Here is a 21,676-nt window from a genome sequence, read left to right on the forward strand (position 1 = left end):
CCCATCCCCCACGCTCCCCTCTGAGGCTTCTTGGGGACCAGGCCACTCTGCTAATGTACAAACACACACACACCAGGAACACACACACACAGGAGCATGTACACACACAACAGGAACACACACACACAGGAGCATGTACACACACACACACACACACAACAGGAACACACACACACACCCTCTTTCCTGTTCAGTTCACTACTTTGGACTTTTTGAGTAAAGAGGTGTGTGTGTGTGTGTGTGTGTGTGTGTGTGTGTGTGTGTGTGTGTGTGTGTGTGTGTGTGTGTGTGTGTGTGTGTGTGTGTGTGTGTGTGTGTGTGTGTGTGTGTGTGTGTGTGTGTGTGTGTGTGTGTGTGTGTGTGTGTGTGTGTGTGTGCGCTGTACCTTCTCTCCAGAGGTTTGTGCAGGGCTCTGGGTCTTGGGTGTGTCCTGTTTCTGGGTAGAGCCGGCGCTGGGGGCCATGCCCTGGGCATACCTCTTAGTGATCTCTACAAAGTCATCCAGGTCAACAAACTGACCAGCTATATAGAGAGAGGGAGGAGAGGGGAGAGGGAGGAGAGGGGAGAGAGAGAGGAAGGATGGGGGAGAGAGAGAGGAGAGGGAGGAGAGGGGAAAGGGAGAAGAAGGGAGAGGGAGGAGAGGGGAGAGAGGGAGGAGAGGGGAGAGGGAGGAGAGGGGAGAGGGGAGAGGGAGGGGAGGGGAGAGAGAGAGAGAGAGGGGAGAGGGAGAGGAAGGAGAGGGGAGAGAGCGAGAGGAGAGGGAGGAGAGGGGAGAGAGAGAGAGGAAGGAGGGGAGAGAGAGAGAGAGGAGAGGGAGGAGAGGGAGGAGAGGGGAGAGAGAGAGAGGAAGGAGAGGGGAGAGAGCGAGAGGAGAGGGAGGAGAGGGGAGGGAGAGAGAACAAGGAGGGGAGAGGTGTAGAGGGCGACATGGAAAGGGAGAGATGGATGAAGAGATAGAGATGAGTCATTAAATCTTCACTTCTCTCTCCTTGAGAATACAACACTTACCCTCTCCAGTGACCATGTTCTCCAGGACTTTCTGGGTTTGGTCCGTGGTGGCGCCACCTGTTGGCCAACATTACAGAGTCACTTACACTTGAAGGTGCAACACAGAATGTTCTGGAAAACACAGTGGAATGTTTTAATAATATTTTTGGCACCAATACAACATGTGTTTTGAATGCAGCCTAGTGCTGTTGCAATTCACTTAGTTACCACTTAGTTACCACTTAGTTACCACTTAGTTACCACGTGGGGAGAAAATCACGTTCTGCACGATTAAATACATGACATTTGACATTTTAATACAGATAGTCAACAGATGGTCAAACATTGCTGCAAAACTCATCAAAATATCAGCTCCAACTTGTTCCCAGAGATCAAGTAACAGGGCTACTGAACATGTGGAGCGCAAGGTTCAGTGTGTGTGTGTGTGTGTGTGTATGTGTGTGTGTGTGTGTGTGTGCGTCCGTACAGGTGTGTATTTATATGTGTGTATGTGCATCCAGGTGTGTATATCCAGTTGTGTGTGTGTGTGTCCAGGTGTGTGTGTGTGTGCTTCCAGGTGCGTGTGTGTGTGTGTGCGTACACGTGTGTGTGTGTGTGTGTGTCGTACCGTGCACAGCGTTGACCTGTCCAACGTTCTCCATCATCTCAGACACAGCCATCTTCTCCTTCCTGTCAGGGTTCAACTTCCTGAACATCCCCATGGCTGCCTTCCGGACCGTCTGCTCAAACCTGCTCTCTGTCGACAGACGACGCACCTCCTCCTCATTATCCTCACGGATACCTGGGAGGATCACACACACACACACACACACACACACACACACACACACACACACACACACACACACACACACACACACACACACACACACACACACACACACACACACACACACACACACACACACACACACAGGTAGAGTAAATACACACACACACACACACACAGGTACGTAAACACACACACACACACACACACACACACACACACACACACACACACACACACACACACACACACAGGTAAAGTAAACACACAAACACGCACAAGTATGTAAACAAACACACACACACACAGGTACGCACAGTGAACTACCCAGGGTGATATTCAGGACGTGGGTAACCAGTGAACTACACAGGGTGGTATTCAGGACGTGGGTAACCAGTGATCTACCCAGGGTGGTATTCAGGACGCGGGTAACCAGTGATCTACCCAGGGTGATATTCAGGACGTGGGTAACCAGTGAACTACACAGGGTGGTATTCAGGACGTGGGTAACCAGTGAACTACACAGGGTGGTATTCAGGATGTGGGTAACCAGTGATCTACCCAGGGTGGTATTCAGGACGCGGGTAACCAGTGATCTACCCAGGGTGATATTCAGGACGTGGGTAACCAGTGAACTACACAGGGTGGTATTCAGGACGTGGGTAACCAGTGATCTACCCAGGGTGGTATTCAGGACGTGGGTAACCAGTGAACTACACAGGGTGGTATTCAGGACGTGGGTAACCAGTGAACTACACAGGGTGGTATTCAGGATGTGGGTAACCAGTGATCTACACAGGGTGGTATTCAGGACGCGGGTAACCAGTGATCTACACAGGGTGGTATTCAGGACGCGGGTAACCAGTGATCTACACAGGGTGGTATTCAGGACGCGGGTAACCAGTGATCTACCCAGGGTGGTATTCAGGACGCGGGTAACCAGTAATCTACACAGGGTGGTATTCAGGACGCGGGTAACCAGTGATCTACACAGGGTGGTATTCAGGACGTGGGTAACCAGTGATCTACACAGGGTGGTATTCAGGATGTGGGTAACCACAGGGTGGTATTCAGGACGCGGGTAACCAGTGAACTACACAGGGTGGTATTCAGGATGTGGGTAACCACAGGGTGGTATTCAGGACGCGGGTAACCAGTGAACTACACAGGGTGGTATTCAGGACGTGGGTAACCAGTGAACTACAGAGGGTGGTATTCAGGGCGTGGGTAACCACAGGGTGGTATTCAGGATGTGGGTAACCACAGGGTGGTATTCAGGACGTGGGTAACCAGTCAACTACACAGGGTGGTATTCAGGACGTGGGTAACCACAGGGTGGTATTCAGGACGTGGGTAACCAGTCAACTACACAGGGTGGTATTCAGGACGTGGGTAACCACAGGGTGGTATTCAGGATGTGGGTAACCACAGGGTGGTATTCAGGACGTGGGTAACCGGTGATCTACAGAGGGTGGTATTCAGGACGTGGGTAACCAGTGAACTACACAGGGTGGTATTCAGGATGTGGGTAACCACAGGGTGGTATTCAGGACGTGGGTAACCGGTGATCTACAGAGTGTGGTATTCAGGACGTGGGTAACCAGTGAACTACACAGGGTGGTAATCAGGATGTGGGTAACCAGTGAACTACACAGGGTGGTATTCAGGACGTGGGTAACCAGTCAACTACACAGGGTGGTATTCAGGACGTGGGTAACCAGTGATCTACACAGGGTGGTATTCAGGACGTGGGTAACCAGTGATCTACACAGGGTGGTATTCAGGACGTGGGTAACCAGTGAACTACACAGGGTGGTATTCAGGACGTGGGTAACCAGTGATCTACACAGGGTGGTATTCAGGACGTGGGTAACCAGTGATATACACAGGGTGGTATTCAGGACGTGGGTAACCAGTGATCTACACAGGGTGGTATTCAGGACGCGGGTAACCAGTGAACTACACAGGGTGGTATTCAGGACGTGGGTAACCAGTGATCTACACAGGGTGGTATTCAGGATGTGGGTAACCAGTGAACTACACAGGGTGGTATTCAGGACGTGGGTAACCAGTGAACTACACAGGGTGGTATTCAGGACGCGGGTAACCAGTGATCTACACAGGGTGGTATTCAGGACGTGGGTAACCAGTGAACAGGTTGGTATTCAGGACGTGGGTAACCGGTGAACAGGGTGGTAGTTGTGTCCTCCTCTACCTTTCCTCTGGATCCAGCAGCGCTGTAGAAGACGGGCTGCACTCTTACGTCCCTGCTTAGCGGCCTGCACCAGCCAATCAACTGCCAGGCGGTTATTAAGCTCCGCCTCCTGCTCCTCAGCCAACCCCAGGTAGTATCTGCCCAGCTAAAGGAGGAGACATGTTAGATAAACAAACAACTGGAGCCATCCCTACAGACATGTTAGTTACCGTAATACACCTAAAACTGGAGCCATCTCTACAGACATGTTAGTTACCGTAATACACCTAAAACTGTAGCCATCTCTACAGACATGTTAGTTACCGTAATACACCTAAAACTGTAGCCATCTCTACAGACATGTCAGTTACAGTAATACACCTAAAACTGGAGCCATACCTATCGACATGATAGTTACAGTAATACACCTAAAACTGGAGCCAACCCTACAGACATGATAGTTACAGTAATACACCTACAACTGGAGCCATCTCTACAGAAATGTTAGTTACCGTAATACACCTAAAACTGGAGCCATACCTACAGACATGATAGTTACAGTAATACACCTAAAACTGGAGCCATCAGCAGACATGTTATTTACCATAATACACCTAAAAACTGGAGCCAATCTTATAGACGTGTTAGTTACAGTAATACACCTAAAACTGAAGACATCCCTAAATACATGTTAGTTACCGTAATACACCTACAATTGGAGGTGTACCTACAATTGGAGGTGGACTTCTTCCTACATTACCCAGCATGCCTAGAGACAGATCAAGTGAAAGACATTTTCCAATCTTAACTTTCACACCTCTCTCTCTCTCTCTCTCCCTCCCTCCCTCCCTCTCTCCCTCTCTCCCTGTGTGTGTGTGAGACACCGTCACAGTGTGGTATTTGTATGATTTGAGCGCTGGCCTAGACAGACGTTCTCACTAACTAGAACCCAGCACTCAGGAATTTAACCTTTTAGAACCGAGGCTGCTACTCAGATCATCTTCCACTGGTGTGTGGGTGTGTGAATGTGTGTATGTGTGTGTGAGGGTGTGAGGGTGTGAATGTGTGTGTGTATGTGCGTGCGTGTGTGCGTGTGAGGGTGTGTGTGTGTGTGTGTGTCTCTGAATCTTCCAGAAGGCTGAGAATAGACCCAGTCATGATCAGACGACCAGCGAGCATTAAAACATCACTGTGTGTGTTCACTCACACTGGTCTGTGCTCTGGCATCTCCAGACGTGGCCTTCTCCTCCATCTCCTCAAACGACAAGTCCTCCTCAGGATCCTCATCTGTAGCGCAGGAGACAAGAGGAGAGACAGAGGAGAGGAGAGATAGAGGAGAGACAGAGGAGAGGAGACAGAGGAGAGACAGAGGAGAGATAGAGGAGAGGAGAGACAGAGGAGAGGAGAGATAGAGGAGAGGAGTGACAGAGAGATATATTCTACAAACACCTAAAAGGAAGCGATTCCCAAACCTTCCATAACAAAGCCATCACCTACAGAGAGATGAACCTGGAGAAGAGTCCCCTAAGCAAGCTGGTCCTAGGGCTCTGTTCACAAACACACCCCACAGAGCCCCAGGACAACAGCACAATTAGACCCAACCAAATCATGAGAAAACAAAAAGATAATTACTTGACACATTGGAAAGAATTAACAAAAAAACAGAGCAAACTAGAATGCTATTTGGCCCTAAACAGAGAGTACACAGTGGCAGAATACCTGACCACTGTGACTGACCCAAACTTATTAAGGAAAGCTTTGACTATGTACAGACTCAGTGAGCATAGCCTTGCTATTGAGAAAGGCCGCCGTAGGCAGACATGGCTCTCAAGAGAAGACAGGCTATGTGCACACTGCCCACAAAATGAGGTGGAAACTGAGCTGCACTTCCTAACCTCCTGCCCAATGTATGACCATATTAGAGAGACATATTTCCCTCAGATTACACAGATCCACAAAGAATTTGAAAACAAATCCAATTTTGATAAACTCCCATATCTACTGGGAGAAATTCCACAGTGTGCCATCACAGCAGCAAGATTTGTGACCTGTTGCCACAAGAAAAGGGCAACCAGTGAAGAACAAACACCATTGTAAATACAACCCATATTTATGCTTATTTATTTTAACTTGTGTGCTTTAACCATTTGTACATTGTTACAACACTGTATATATATAATATAACATTTGTAATGTCTTTATTGTTTTGAAACTTCTCTATGTGTAATGTTTACTGTTAATTTGTATTGTTTATTTCACTTTTGTATAATATCTACCTCACTTGCTTTGGCAATGTTAACACATGTTTCCCATGCCAATAAAGCCCCTTGAATTGAATTGAATTGAATTGATATAGGAGAGGAGAGACAGAGGAGTGACAGAGGAGAGGAGAGACAGAGGAGAGGAGAGAGGAGAGACAGAGACTGTTGTAGACAGCTACCACCTGGTACTGTACCCTGCACCTTAGAGACTGTTGTAGTCAGCTACCACCTGGTACTGTACCTTAGAGACTGTTCTAGACAGCTACCACCTGGTACTGTAACCTGCACCTTAGAGACTGTTCTAGACAGCTACCACCTGGTACTGTACCCTGCATCTTAGAGACTGTTCTAGACAGCTACCACCTGGTACTGTACCCTGCATCTTAGAGACTGTTCTAGACAGCTACCACCTGGTACTGTAACCTGCACCTTAGAGACTGTTCTAGACAGCTACCACCTGGTACTGTACCCTGCATCTTAGAGACTGTTGTAGACAGCTACCACCTGGTACTGTACCCTGCACCTTAGAGACTGTTGTAGACAGCTACCACCTGGTACTGTACCCTGCACCTTAGAGACTGTTGTAGTCAGCTACCACCTGGTACTGTACCCTGTACCTTAGAGACTGTTGAAGACAGCTACCACCTGGTACTGTACCCTGCACCTTAGAGACTGGTGTAGACAGCTACCACCTGGTACTGTACCCTGCACCTCAGAGACTGTTGTAGACAGCTACCACCTGGTACTGTACCTTGCACCTTAAAGACTGTTGTAGACAGCTACCACCTGGTACTGTACCTCAGAGACTGTTGTAGACAGCTACCACCTGGTACTGTACCTTAGAGACTGTTGTAGACAGCTACCACCTGGTACTGTACCCTGCACCTTAGAGACTGTTCTAGCCAGCTACCACCTGGTACTGTACCTTAGAGACTGTTGTAGACAGCTACCACCTGGTACTGTACCCTGCACCTTATAGACTGCTGTAGACAGCTACCACCTGGTACTGTACCCTGTACCTTAGAGGCTGTTGTAGACAGCTACCACCTGGTACTGGACCCTGCACCTTAGAGACTGGTGTAGACAGCACCACCTGGTACTGTACCCTGTACCTTAGAGGCTGTTGTAGACAGCTACCACCTGGTACTGGACCCTGCACCTTAGAGACTGGTGTAAACAGCTACCACCTGGTACTGTACCCTGTACCTTAGAGACTGTTGTAGACAGCTACCACCTGGTACTGTACCCTGTACCTTAGAGACTGTTGTAAACAGCTACCACCTGGTACTGTACCCTGCACCTTAGAGACTGTTGTAGACAGCTACCACCTGGTACTGTACCCTGTACCTTAGAGACTGGTGTAAACAGCTACCACCTGGTACTGTACCCTGCACCTTAGAGACTGTTGTAGACAGCTACCACCTGGTACTGGACCCTGCACCTTAGAGACTGGTGTAAACAGCTACCACCTGGTACTGTACCCTGTACCTTAGAGACTGTTGTAGACAGCTACCACCTGGTACTGTACCCTGCACCTTAGAGACTGTTGTAGACAGCTACCACCTGGTACTGTACCCTGTACCTTAGAGACTGTTGTAGACAGCTACCACCTGGTACTGTACCCTGCACCTTAGAGACTGCTGCCCTATGTACATAGAGTCATTGAACACTGGTCACTTTAATAATGTTTACATACTGTTTTATTTATACTGTATTCTAGTCAAGGCTCATCCTATATAACTACTGATGTACACATCATTTCTAATCATATATTGTCCATACTGTCTATACACACCATTATGTTATATATATATATATAAATATATATTCCGGTTTCTGACATTGCTGTGTACATGACCAATGAACTTTGATTTGATTGGATGAATTTATAAATTGAGGTTTTCTTGTTTTCCTGGATCCATCTGAGCCGAATTCACTGATACTACACTGATACTACACTGATACTACACTGATACTACACTGATACTACACTGATACTACACTGATACTACACTGATACTACACTGATACTACACTGATACTACACTGATATTACACTGATACTACACTGATACTACACTGATACTACACAGATATTACACTGATATTACACTGATACTACACTGATACTACACTGATACTACACTGATAACGCCAGGGTAAGTGTCACGCCAGGGTAAGTGTCACGCCAGGGTAAGTGTCACGCCAGGGTAAATGTCACGCCAGGGTAAATGTCACGCCAGGGTAAATGTCACGCCAGGGTAAGTGTCACGCCAGGGTAAGTGTCACGCCAGGGTAAGTGTCACGCCAGGGTAAGTGTCACGCCAGGGTAAATGTCACGCCAGGGTAAATGTCACGCCAGGGTAAGTGTCACGCCAGGGTAAGTGTCACGCCAGGGTAAGTGTCACGCCAGGGTAAGTGTCACGCCAGGGTAAGTGTCACGCCAGGGTAAATGTCACGCCAGGGTAAATGTCACGCCAGGGTAAGTGTCACGCCAGGGTAAGTGTCACGCCAAGGTAAGTGTCACGCCAGGGTAAGTGTCACGCCAGGGTAAGTGTCACGCCAGGGTAAATGTCACGCCAGGGTAAATGTCACGCCAGGGTAAGTGTCACGCCAGGGTAAGTGTCACGCCAGGGTAAGTGTCACGCCAGGGTAAGTGTCACGCCAGGGTAAATGTCACGCCAGGGTAAGTGTCACGCCAGGGTAAATGTCACGCCAGGGTAAGTGTCACGCCAGGGTAAGTGTCACGCCAGGGTAAATGTCACGCCAGGGTAAGTGTCACGCCAGGGTAAGTGTCACGCCAGGGTAAATGTCACGCCAGGGTAAGTGTCACGCCAGGGTAAATGTCACGCCAGGGTAAATGTCACGCCAGGGTAAGTGTCACGCCAGGGTAAGTGTCACGCCAGGGTAAATGTCACGCCAGGGTAAGTGTCACGCCAGGGTAAATGTCACGCCAGGGTAAGTGTCACGCCAGGGTAAATGTCACGCCAGGGTAAGTGTCACGCCAGGGTAAGTGTCACGCCAGGGTAAATGTCACGCCAGGGTAAATGTCACGCCAGGGTAAGTGTCACGCCAGGGTAAGTGTCACGCCAGGGTAAATGTCACGCCAGGGTAAATGTCACGCCAGGGTAAGTGTCACGCCAGGGTAAGTGTCACGCCAGGGTAAGTGTCACGCCAGGGTAAATGTCACGCCAGGGTAAGTGTCACGCCAGGGTAAATGTCACGCCAGGGTAAGTGTCACGCCAGGGTAAATGTCACGCCAGGGTAAGCGTCACGCCAGGGTAAATCTACACGAAACACAGCCCTTTTTTAAAAGTGTTTCTAAAATCCCCTATCGGAAAAACAAATGGTGGAAAAAAGGATTGGAACCATTTCCCTGTTTGACCGCTCGGTTTTATGGGTATTATGACATGGCTCTATTGTAGCAATTCCAACCAAGTGGGTTAACCCTTACGGACAAGATGCGTGGGGTGTTTGGTGGGGTGGGGTGTCTTTCACACCAACGACCCTGGTTCACTTCCACGCCCCGTCGTTCATTACAATATACAAGTGGACTTCGTATAGTGCCACTATCACTCCTACCCAGGTGTAAATAACACACCTGTCTTCACCTGAAATAATGTTGCCCCGCACCTTCCTGCCGTTAGCTTTGAGACACCTTCATTCATCACGTCACTACACCATATATAGCCTACATAAGATTGTCATACACGTGACGTAGTTTGACGTAACATGTAATGACAGTTTCTGAACGTCACGTCGTTTAAGCCAAGCTTAAACAACGCTGTGTGGGTCAGGGGACTGTCTTTAAGGACATGGGAGAGAAAATATGTCCCCTTGTCACCCAGGGTGTCTCAATATTCCCCTGCTCGGACATCAATCAGACCTGGCCAGACAGCGACCTGCATCTCCAATAACCTCTAGTGGCTTCCTCCTCTCGGCTGCATCTCAATAACCTCTAGTGGCTTCCTCCTCTCGGCTGCATCTCAATAACCTCTAGTGGCTTCCTCCTCTCGGCTGCATCTCAATAACCTCTAGTGGCTTCCTCCTCTCGGCTGCATCTCAATAACCTCTAGTGGCTTCCTCCTCTCGGCTGCATCTCAATAACCTCTAGTGGCTTCCTCCTCTCGGCTGCATCTCAATAACCTCTAGTGGCTTCCTCTTCTCGGCTGCATCTCAATAACCTCTAGTGGCTTCCTCCTCTAGGCTGCATCTCAATAACCTCTAGTGGCTTCCTCCTCTCGGCTGCATCTCAATAACCTCTAGTGGCTTCCTCCTCTCGGCTGCATCTCAATAACCTCTAGTGGCTTCCTCCTCTCGGCTGCATCTCAATAACCTCTAGTGGCTTCCTCCTCTAGGCTGTATCTCAATAACCTCTAGTGGCTTCCTCCTCTAGGCTGCATCTCAATAACCTCTAGTGGCTTCCTCCTCTCGGCTGCATCTCAATAACCTCTAGTGGCTTCCTCCTCTCGGCTGCATCTCAATAACCTCTAGTGGCTTCCTCCTCTCGGCTGCATCTCAATAACTTCTAGTGGCTTCCTCCTCTTGGCTGCATCTCAATAACCTCTACCTTTCAAATGTCAGATTTGAGTCATTTAGCTGACGCTGTAATCCAGAGCGATTTACAGGAGCAATTAGGGTTAAGTGCCTTGCTCAAGTGGCACATCGGCCAGTTTTTCACCTAGTCGGCTCAGGGGGTTTGAACCGGCAACCTTTTGGTTAAGGGCCTAACACTCTTAACCGCTAAACTTCCTCCCCTCGGCTGTATCTCAATACCTATGGTGACTTCCTTCCCGACTACCAGCTACCTAGCTACCTGCGACCAATAATTTCCAATGGAAGGATGAGACACTAGGAGACACACAGCGACTTAAAACTTCTTATGGATGAGGGGCAGTATTGAGTAGCTTGGATGAATAAGGTGCCCAGAGTAAACTGCCTGCTACTCAGGCCCAGAAGCTAATATATGCATATTATTATTAGTATTGGATAGAAAACACTCTGACGTTTCTAAAACTGTTTGAATGATGTCTGTGAGTATATCAGAACTCATATGGCAGGCAAAAACCTGAGAAAAAATCCAACCAGGAAGTGGGAAATCTGAGGTTTGTAGGTTTTCAAGTCTTTGCCTATCCAATATACAGTGGAAATTTGGTCTGATTGCACTTCCTAAGGTTTCCACTAGATGTCAACAGTCTTTAGAATCTTGTTTCAGGCTTCTACTGTGAAGGGGGAGAGAATAAGAGCTGTTTAAAGTAGGTGTCTGGCAGAATGCCATGAGCTCAGTCAGGCGTGCACACGTGAGAGCGACCTGCGTTCCATTGCATTTCTAAAGACAAAGGAATTGTCCGGTTGAAACATTATTGAAGATTTATGTTAAAAACATCCTAAAGATTGATTCTATACATCGTTTGACATGTTTCTACGAACTGTAATATAACTTCGTCTGGAATAAGTTTGCCTGCGCCTCATGAATTTGGATTTGTGAACTAAACTCGCGAACAAAAAGTAGGTATTTGTACATAAATGATGGACTTTATCGAACAAAACAAACATTTATTGTGGAACTGGGATTCCTGGGAGTGCATTCTGATGAAGATCATCAAAGGTAAGTGAATATTTATTATGCTATTTCTGACTTCTGTTGACTCCACAACATGGCAGGTATCTGTATGGCTTGTTTTGGTCTCTGAGCGCTGTACTCAGATTATTGCATGGTGTGCTTTTTCCGTAAAGCTTTTTTGAAATCTGACACAGCGGTTGCATTAAGGAGAAGTTTATCTATAATTCCATGCATAACACTTGCATTTTCATCAACATTTATGATGATTATTTCTGTAAATTGATGTTGCTCTGCAAAATCACCGGATGTTTTGGAAGCAAAACATTACTGAACATAACGCGCCAAGGTAAACTGAGATATTTGGATATAAATATGAACTTTATCGAACAAAACATACATGTATTGTGTAACATGAAGTCCTGTGAGTGTCATCTGATGAAGATCATCAAAGGTTTGTGATTAATTTTATCTCTATTTTTGCTTTTAGTGATTCCTCTCTTTGGCTGGGAAAATGACTGTGTTTTTCTGTGACTAGGTGCTGACCTAACATAATCGCATGGTATGCTTTTGTTGTAAAGCCTTTTTGAAATCGGACACTGTGGTGGATTAACAAGAAGTGTATCTTTAAAATGGTGTAAAATACTTGTATGTTTGAGGAATTTTAATTATGAGATTTCTGTTGTTTGAATTTGGCGCCCTGCACTTTCACTGCCTGTTGTCAAATCGATCCCGTTAACGGGATTTCAGCCCGTCTCATCCCTAAGAAGTGTTAACGGTCAAGTTTAATTTTTTTGTAAATATCAGCGAGGCAACAGCCAATCAGGGCGGAGGACAGCTCTCACTTTTACATAAAGGCCAACGACCAAATTCCCATCATGCATGCTGTTTGGAAGATAGACCCAAGATGGATGATGTCAGAGATTTGGAAGCTAGCTTCATGGCCAAGTCTGAACGGCAGGATACTACCTTCCTTTACTACCTTCCTTGTCTTTCTCTCTCTCTCCCTCCTTCCCACCTTCCTTCCTCCCTCCTCTGTCTGTCTATTTCTCTCTCTCCCTCCTTCCTTACCTTCCTCACCCGCTTCAGCCTCCTCCAGCTCAGCTTTCTTCAGTCTTTCCTGCATCACCACACGTTTAGCCAGATCCGCAAAGCCCCGACGTCGGGGGGCAGGAGAGGACGAGGGGGCTAGAGAGGTGGAGGGGGCCGCAGAGCCCCAACGGCGGGGGGCATGGGAGGTGGATGGGGTAGAGGTAGAGGGAGATGGGGTGGAGGTGGCGGCAGTGGGTGAATGACAGGATGATTTTGGGGTGATGGGGAGAGGAGAAGAAGGAGAGGAAGTGGATGAAGGGACGGAGTGAGGAGGACAGGAAGTGGGAGGAGGAGGCGAACGAGAGGCTGACGATGGGATGAATTTGGGGGAGTCTGAGGGAGTCAAGGTGAGGGAGGGTTGGGAGGCAGGGGGGAGGGGGTTAGGGGATGGAGGTGAGGCCGTGTCCAGGGTAGAGGGAGACCCCTGTGGGATGAGGGGGGTGGAAAGGGGGAGTGGGGAGGGAGGAGGGGGGCGATCCATGTCCATCTCACCTGTAACAACACATTAGAAGATAAGATGTTAAGATGATGTTGTAGTCTTTACAGGACATGGACAGATGATGTTGTAGTCATTACAGGACAGATGATGTTGTAGTCATTACAGGACATAGACAGATGATGTTGTAATCTTTACAGGACATAGACAGATGATGTTGTAGTCATTACAGGACATAGACAGATGATGTTGTGGTCATTACAGGACATAGACAGATGATGGTGTAGTCATTACAGGACATGGACAGATGATGTTGTAATCTTTACAGGACATGGACAGATGATGTTGTAGTCATTACAGGACATAGACAGATGATGGTGTAGTCATTACAGGACATGGACAGATGATGTTGTAGTCATTACAGGACATGGACAGATGATGTTGTAATCTTTACAGGACATGGACAGATGATGTTGTAGTCATTACAGGACATGGACAGATGATGTTGTAGTCATTACAGGACATGGACAGATGATGTTGTAGTCATTACAGGACATGGACAGATGATGTTGTAATCTTTACAGGACATGGACAGATGATGTTGTAATCTTTACAGGACATGGACAGATGATGTTGTAATCATTACAGGACATGGACAGATGATGTTGTAGTCATTACAGGACATGGACAGATGATGTTGTAATCTTTACAGGACATGGACAGATGATGTTGTAATCTTTACAGGACATAGACAGATGATGTTGTAGTCATTACAGGACATGGACAGATGATGTTGTAATCTTTACAGGACATAGACAGATGATGTTGTCATCATTACAGGACATGGACAGATGATGTTGTAGTCATTACAGGACATAGACAGATGATGTTGTAGTCTTTACAGGACATAGACAGATGATGTTGTAGTCATTACAGGACATGGACAGATGATGTTGTAATCTTTACAGGACATGGACAGATGATGTTGTAATCTTTACAGGACACAGACAGGTGATGTTGTCATCATTACAGGACATAGACAGATGATGTTGTGGTCATTACAGGACAGATGATGTTGTAGTCATTACAGGACACAGACAGGTGATGGTGTAGTCATTACAGGACAGATGATGTTGTAGTCATTACAGGACATGGACAGATGATGCTGTAATCATTACAGGACATGGACAGATGATGTTGTAGTCATTACAGGACATAGACAGATGATGTTGTGGTCATTACAGGACATGGACACATGATGTTGATATCATTACAGGACATGGACAGATGATGTTGTCATCATTACAGGACATGGACAGATGATGTTGTCATCATTACAGGACATAGACAGATGATGTTGTCATCATTACAGGACATGGACAGATGATGTTGTAGTCATTACAGGACATAGACAGATGATGTTGTAGTCTTTACAGGACATAGACAGATGATGTTGTGGTCATTACAGGACATGGACAGATGATGTTGTAGTCATTACAGGACACAGACAGATGATGTTGTAGTCATTACAGGACATGGACAGATGATGTTGTAGTCATTACAGGACACAGACAGGTGATGGTGTAGTCATTACAGGACACAGACAGGTGATGGTGTAGTCTTTACAGGACATGTCGACTGTTAGCTTCTCAAACGGCTAGTAGACCTGTCGACTGTTAGCTTCTCAAACGGCTAGTAGACCTGTCGACTGTTAGCTTCTCAAACAGCTAGTAGACCTGTCGACTGTTAGCTTCTCAAACAGCTAGTAGACCTGTCGACTGTTAGCTTCTCAAACGGTTAGTAGACCTGTCGACTGTTAGCTTCTCATACAGCTAGTAGACCTGTCGACTGTTACCTTCTCAAACGGCTAGTAGACCCGTCGACTGTTAACTTCTCAAACGGCTAGTAGACCCGTCGACTGTTAGCTTCTCAAACGGCTAGTAGACCTGTCGACTGTTAGCTTCTCAAACGGCTAGTAGACCTGTCGACTGTTAGCTTCTCAAACGGCTAGTAGACCTGTCGACTGTTAGCTTCTCAAACGGCTAGTAGACCTGTCGACTGTTAGCTTCTCAAACAGCTAGTAGACCTGTCGACTGTTAGCTTCTCAAACAGCTAGTAGACCTGTCGACTGTTAGTTTCTCAAACGGCTAGTAGACCTGTCGACTGTTAGCTTCTCAAACGGCTAGTAGACCTGTCGACTGTTAGCTTCTCAAACGGCTAGTAGACCTGTCGACTGTTAGCTTCTCAAACGGCTAGTAGACCTGTCGACTGTTAGCTTCTCAAACAGCTAGTAGACCTGTCGACTGTTAGCTTCTCAAACGGCTAGTAGACCTGTCGACTGTTAGCTTCTCAAACAGCTAGTAGACCTGTCGACTGTTAAACAGCTAGTAGACCTGTTGACTGTTAGCTTCTCAAACGGCGATGTTTTCAGGGACCCCTTTTTTATTGTTTTGTTTAGTCAAAGAGTTAAAACAAACTATAGGCTACGCAAGTAACATTCTAGCAATCGGATTAGTTTACAGCTGCTGCCGGTAAACAAAGAATAGGCTAACTCACCTGCCTGCGCAGGACATCAGGGATTTCCCTATGGCTCTTCCGACATTCAAGTGCTCCAGTCACCAACTAACTCCCAACTCTACTAAAGACAACAGTAGCTACGTTCCATTAACTCGTCCAGTGATTTTATTTTGTTGTTGACATTTACTAAGTTTGCATAGAAAGTAGATGCGACAATTTCCTGCCACAGTGTGTTTCCATTTAACTATCTTATGTCGATAAAAACAGCTGTACGTAATGACGTACAGCATTTATAGCGATACGGCCTCTGCAGAAGTCAGGGCATTCATACTCCTTGCACTTCGCGGACCAGAGCAGAGCTGTTGTGAAGGAAGTTGTCAAGGAAGTTAGTTCGTGTTTATAAAAGGACCTCCCGCCCTCACCTACTGTCAACTAATCATGTCAATGTGGAGCTAACTGAAGCTGGCTAACTGAAGCTGGCTAACTGAAGCTGGCTAACTGAAGCTGGCTAGCTTGATTAAACCCTGACTAGATCTAGCTGGCTAACTGACGCTGGCAAACTGAAGCTGGCTAACTGAAGCTGGCTAGCTTGATAAAACCCTGAGAAGATCTAGCTGGCTAACTGACGCTGGCTAACTGAAGCTGGCTAGCTTGATAAAACCCTGAGAAGATCTAGCTGGCTAACTGAAGCTGGCTAACTGAAGCTGGCTAGCTTGATAAAACCCTGAGAAGATCTAGCTGGCTAACTGAAGCTGGCTAACTGAAGCTGGCTAGCTTGATAAAACCCTGAGAAGATCTAGCTGGCTAACTGAAGCTGGCTAACTGAAGCTGGCTAGCTTGATAAAACCCTGACTAGATCTAGCAGGCTAGTATATCCTACAGGGGGTTTCAAACCTCTACTAGGGGAACCTCCTGTATTTGAACCGTTCCAGAAATAGCACACCTGATTCAACTAGTCCACTAATTATCAAGCCCTTGACTAGATGGATTTTGAGCTGGTTCAGGACTACTAAAAAGCATGAACTGGTGCTCGCCCCAACAATGTTAGCGGAGGGGATGACTAACGGAGAGTAACCGGTCTAAAAAAAGAGAAAGTCCCATTCCCAAATGAATAGGTAAAGCTGACCATGTCTTGGTCTAGTTCAGGACTACAACTACAATGGGGGATGTCTTGGTCTAGTTCAGGACTACAACTACAATGGGGGATGTCTTGGTCTAGTTCAGGGCTACAACTACAATGGGGGATGTCTTGGTCTAGTTCAGGACTACAACTACAATGGGGGATGTCTTGGTCTAGTTCAGGACTACAACTACAATGGGGGATGTCTTGGTCTAGTTCAGGACTACATCTACAATGGGGGATGTCTTGGTCTAGTTCAGGACTACAACTACAATGGGGGATGTCTTGGTCTAGTTCAGGACTACAACTACAATGGGGGATGTCTTGGTCTAGTTCAGGACTACATGTACAATGGGGGATGTCTTGGTCTAGTTCAGGACTACAACTACATGGGGGGTGTCTTGGTCTAGTTCAGGACTACAACTACATGGGGGATGTCTTGGTCTAGTTCAGGACTACAACTACAATGGGGGATGTCTTGGTCTAGTTCAGGGCTACAACTACAATGGGGGATGTCTTGGTCTAGTTCAGGACTACAACTACAATGGGGGATGTCTTGGTCTAGTTCAGGACTACAACTACAATGGGGGATGTCTTGGTCTAGTTCAGGACTACAACTACAATGGGGGATGTCTTGGTCTAGTTCAGGACTACAACTACAATGGTGGATGTCTTGGTCTAGTTCAGGACTACAACTACATGGGGGATGTCTTGGTCTAGTTCAGGACTACAACTACAATGGGGGATGTCTTGGTCTAGTTCAGGACTACAACCACAATGGGGGATGTCTTGGTCTAGTTCAGGACTACAACTACAATGGGGGATGTCTTGGTCTAGTTCAGGACTACAACTACAATGGGGGATGTCTTGGTCTAGTTCAGGACTACATCTACAATGGGGGATGTCTTGGTCTAGTTCAGGACTACAACTACAATGGGGGATGTCTTGGTCTAGTTCAGGACTACAACTACAATGGGGGATGTCTTGGTCTAGTTCAGGACTACAACTACAATGGGGGATGTCTTGGTCTAGTTCAGGACTACAACTACAATGGGGGATGTCTTGGTCTAGTTCAGGACTACAACTACAATGGGGGATGTCTTGGTCTAGTTCAGGACTACAACTACATGGGGGATGTCTTGGTCTAGTTCAGGACTACAACTACAATGGGGGATGTCTTGGTCTAGTTCAGGACTACAACTACATGGGGGATGTCTTGGTCTAGTTCAGGACTACAACTACAATGGGGGATGTCTTGGTCTAGTTCAGGACTACAACTACAATGGGGGATGTCTTGGTCTAGTTCAGGACTACAACTACAATGGGGGATGTCTTGGTCTAGTTCAGGACTACAACTACAATGGGGGATGTCTTGGTCTAGTTCAGGACTACAACTACAATGGGGGATGTCTTGGTCTAGTTCAGGACTACAACTACAATGGGGGATGTCTTGGTCTAGTTCAGGACTACAACTACAATGGGGGATGTCTTGGTCTAGTTCAGGACTACAACTACAATGGGGGATGTCTTGGTCTAGTTCAGGACTACAACTACAATGGGGGATGTCTTGGTCTAGTTCAGGACTACAACTACAATGGGGGATGTCTTGGTCTAGTTCAGGACTACAACTACAATGGGGGATGTCTTGGTCTAGTTCAGGACTACAACTACAATGGGGGATGTATTGTTCTAGTTCAGGACTACAACTACATGGGGGATGTCTTGGTCTAGTTCAGGACTACAACTACAATGGGGGATGTCTTGGTCTAGTTCAGGACTACAACTACAATGGGGGATGTCTTGGTCTAGTTCAGGACTACAACTACAATGGGGGATGTCTTGGTCTAGTTCAGGACTACAACTACAATGGGGGATGTCTTGGTCTAGTTCAGGACTACAACTACATGGGGGATGTCTTGGTCTAGTTCAGGACTACAACTACAATGGGGGATGTCTTGGTCTAGTTCAGGACTACAACTACAGATGGGGGATGTCTTGGTCTAGTTCAGGACTACAACTACAATGGGGGATGTCTTGGTCTAGTTCAGGACTACAACTACAATGGGGGATGTCTTGGTCTAGTTCAGGACTACAACTACAATGGGGGATGTCTTGGTCTAGTTCAGGACTACAACTACAATGGGGGATGTCTTGGTCTAGTTCAGGACTACAACTACAATGGGGGATGTCTTGGTCTAGTTCAGGGCTACAACTACAATGGGGGATGTCTTGGTCTAGTTCAGGACTACAACTACAATGGGGGATGTCTTGGTCTAGTTCAGGACTACAACTACAATGGGGGATGTCTTGGTCTAGTTCAGGGCTACAACTACAATGGGGGATGTCTTGGTCTAGTTCAGGACTACAACTACATGGGGGATGTCTTGGTCTAGTTCAGGACTACAACTACAATGGGGGATGTCTTGGTCTAGTTCAGGACTACATCTACAATGGGGGATGTCTTGGTCTAGTTCAGGACTACAACTACAATGGGGGATGTCTTGGTCTAGTTCAGGACTACAACTACAATGGGGGATGACTTGGTCTAGTTCAGGACTACAACTACAATGGGGGATGTCTTGGTCTAGTTCAGGACTACAACTACAATGGGGGATGTCTTGGTCTAGTTCAGGACTACAACTACAATGGGGGATGTCTTGGTCTAGTTCAGGACTACAACTACAATGGGGGATGTCTTGGTCTAGTTCAGGACTACAACTACATGGGGGATGTCTTGGTCTAGTTCAGGACTACAACTACATGGGGGATGTCTTGGTCTAGTTCAGGGCTACAACTACAATGGGGGATGTCTTGGTCTAGTTCAGGACTACAACTACAATGGGGTATGTCTTAGTCTAGTTCAGGACTACAACTACAATGGGGGATGTCTTGGTCTAGTTCAGGGCTACAACTACAATGGGGGATGTCTTAGTCTAGTTCAGGACTACAACTACAATGGGGGATGTCTTGGTCTAGTTCAGGGCTACAACTACAATGGGGGATGTCTGGGGGCCAGGAGATGTTAGAGAACCACTGTCTTAGATATCTGATCATCTAACAAAGTCTCTTATGTTATGTTTAAACACTGGGAACGCTGCACCAATAACAGGAAGGAAGCTAGGTCCTACATTTACCACCAAGCACCCTACCCACCCTGGGCTAGTGGACCAACCCACCCTGGGCCAGTGGACTAACCCACCTGGGCCAGTGGACCAACCCACCCTACCCACCCTGGGCCAGTGGACCAACCCACCTGGGCCAGAGGGCCAACCCATCTGGGCCAGATGGCCAACCCACCCTGGGCCAGAGGGCCAACCCATCCTACCCACCCTGGGCCAGAGGGCCAACCCATCCTACCCACCCTGGGCCAGAGGGCCAACCCACCCTGGGCCAGTGGACCAACCCACCTGGGCCAGAGGGCCAACCCACCCTGGGCCAGTGGACCAACCCACCCTGGGCCAGTGGACCAACCCACCCTGGGCCAGAGGGCCAACCCACCCTGGGCCAGAGGGCCAACCCACCCTGGGCCAGTGGACCAACCCACCCTACCCTACCCTGGGCCAGAGGGCCAACCCACCCTGGGCCAGTGGACCAACCCACCCTACCCTACCCTGGGCCAGAGGGCCAACCCACCCTGGGCCAGTGGACCAACCCACCCTGGGCCAGTGGACCAACCCACCCTACCCTACCCTGGGCCAGAGGGCCAACCCACCCTGGGCCAGTGGACCAACCCACCCTGGGCCAGTGGACCAACCCACCCTCAGCCAGTGGACCAACCCACCCTCCCCCACCCTTGCCTAAAATATGACCCCCCTCCCAGGAAGAGAAGGAGTTGCAGTGACACACAGACAGGCCCCCAGACTGTCCCCAGTTTAGAATATGTTAACTTTGATGTTTTAAAAATAAACCGTTACGAAATAAATGATCTAATTGTCAAAACAGCTGCTCTACAAATACTGTACTGACACACAATAACATATCCTTTATAAAAACGATTCAATAGAAAGCAATAGGTTACAGCAATGGAAAACGTTCCATACAGCCGTAATAAAACAAAACGTTTAGGCTACTTCTAAATAAAACGATTCAATGCAAAGCAATAGGCTACAGCAATGGAAAACGTTCCACATAGGCTAACTAAAACAAAACGTTTAGGCTACTTGGAATGTTGAACTGAATTATTTTTGAAGTAAACTACATGTGTTTTAGGTTGGTAGCCTACCGCAAACATACGAAAATATAACGCATGTTGCGTTATTACAACCTGCCTTTAACTTCTGTCAATCTGGAATAGCGCAACACGCAACCGGTCCATCTTGTCAGCTCATGCCACCTAAAATTAAGCTTTTTGAAACAAGTAGCCTAAAGGAAAAGTGACTTACTCATGGTCCGATCGAACAGTTTTACTCAAGACATAAAATGAAGTCGCGCTTCTTCTCAGGTCAAAAGTTTGGATAGAAGTCTTCGCAGCGGATCCATGTCACTCTCGACAGCCTGCATCGCGAAACCAGAGATGGGAGCTCCGAAAGTTGAGTCTTGACGTGCTTTCATTGGCCAAGGTGCATAAAGATGGCGCCCTCATGTACTTACCACAAATCAGGGCCGGTATAATGTAGGGGCTTACGGCCCACAGGCCTGTGGGACGTCCAAAAGACAGCAAACATACAAATTAAATATATACAGTATATATTATGTATGTAGCTTAAATACACTACCGGT

General features: G+C 47.3%; 1 protein-coding gene across 1 annotated transcript in view; it reads right to left on the reverse strand.

The window, feature by feature from the left end:
• Positions 1–21,455, reverse strand: part of wfs1a (Wolfram syndrome 1a (wolframin)) — a 36,528-nt gene extending 15,073 nt beyond the window's left edge. The window contains exons 1-8 of the mRNA XM_071408331.1: positions 21,340–21,455; positions 12,864–13,376; positions 5,179–5,258; positions 3,993–4,137; positions 1,616–1,789; positions 1,009–1,065; positions 386–522; positions 1–50 (exon numbers count right to left, since the gene is read on the reverse strand). The exon at positions 1–50 is cut by the window's left edge and continues 40 nt beyond it. Coding sequence (XP_071264432.1) covers positions 1–50; positions 386–522; positions 1,009–1,065; positions 1,616–1,789; positions 3,993–4,137; positions 5,179–5,258; positions 12,864–13,376; positions 21,340–21,343 — 1,160 coding nt within the window. The 5' untranslated portion in view covers positions 21,344–21,455. The remainder of the gene's footprint in view (positions 51–385; positions 523–1,008; positions 1,066–1,615; positions 1,790–3,992; positions 4,138–5,178; positions 5,259–12,863; positions 13,377–21,339) is intronic.
• Positions 21,456–21,676: the final 221 nt, after the last annotated feature.

Source organism: Salvelinus alpinus, chromosome 6 (assembly GCF_045679555.1).
Source record: "Salvelinus alpinus chromosome 6, SLU_Salpinus.1, whole genome shotgun sequence".
NCBI classification, from domain to species: Eukaryota; Metazoa; Chordata; class Actinopteri; order Salmoniformes; family Salmonidae; genus Salvelinus; species Salvelinus alpinus.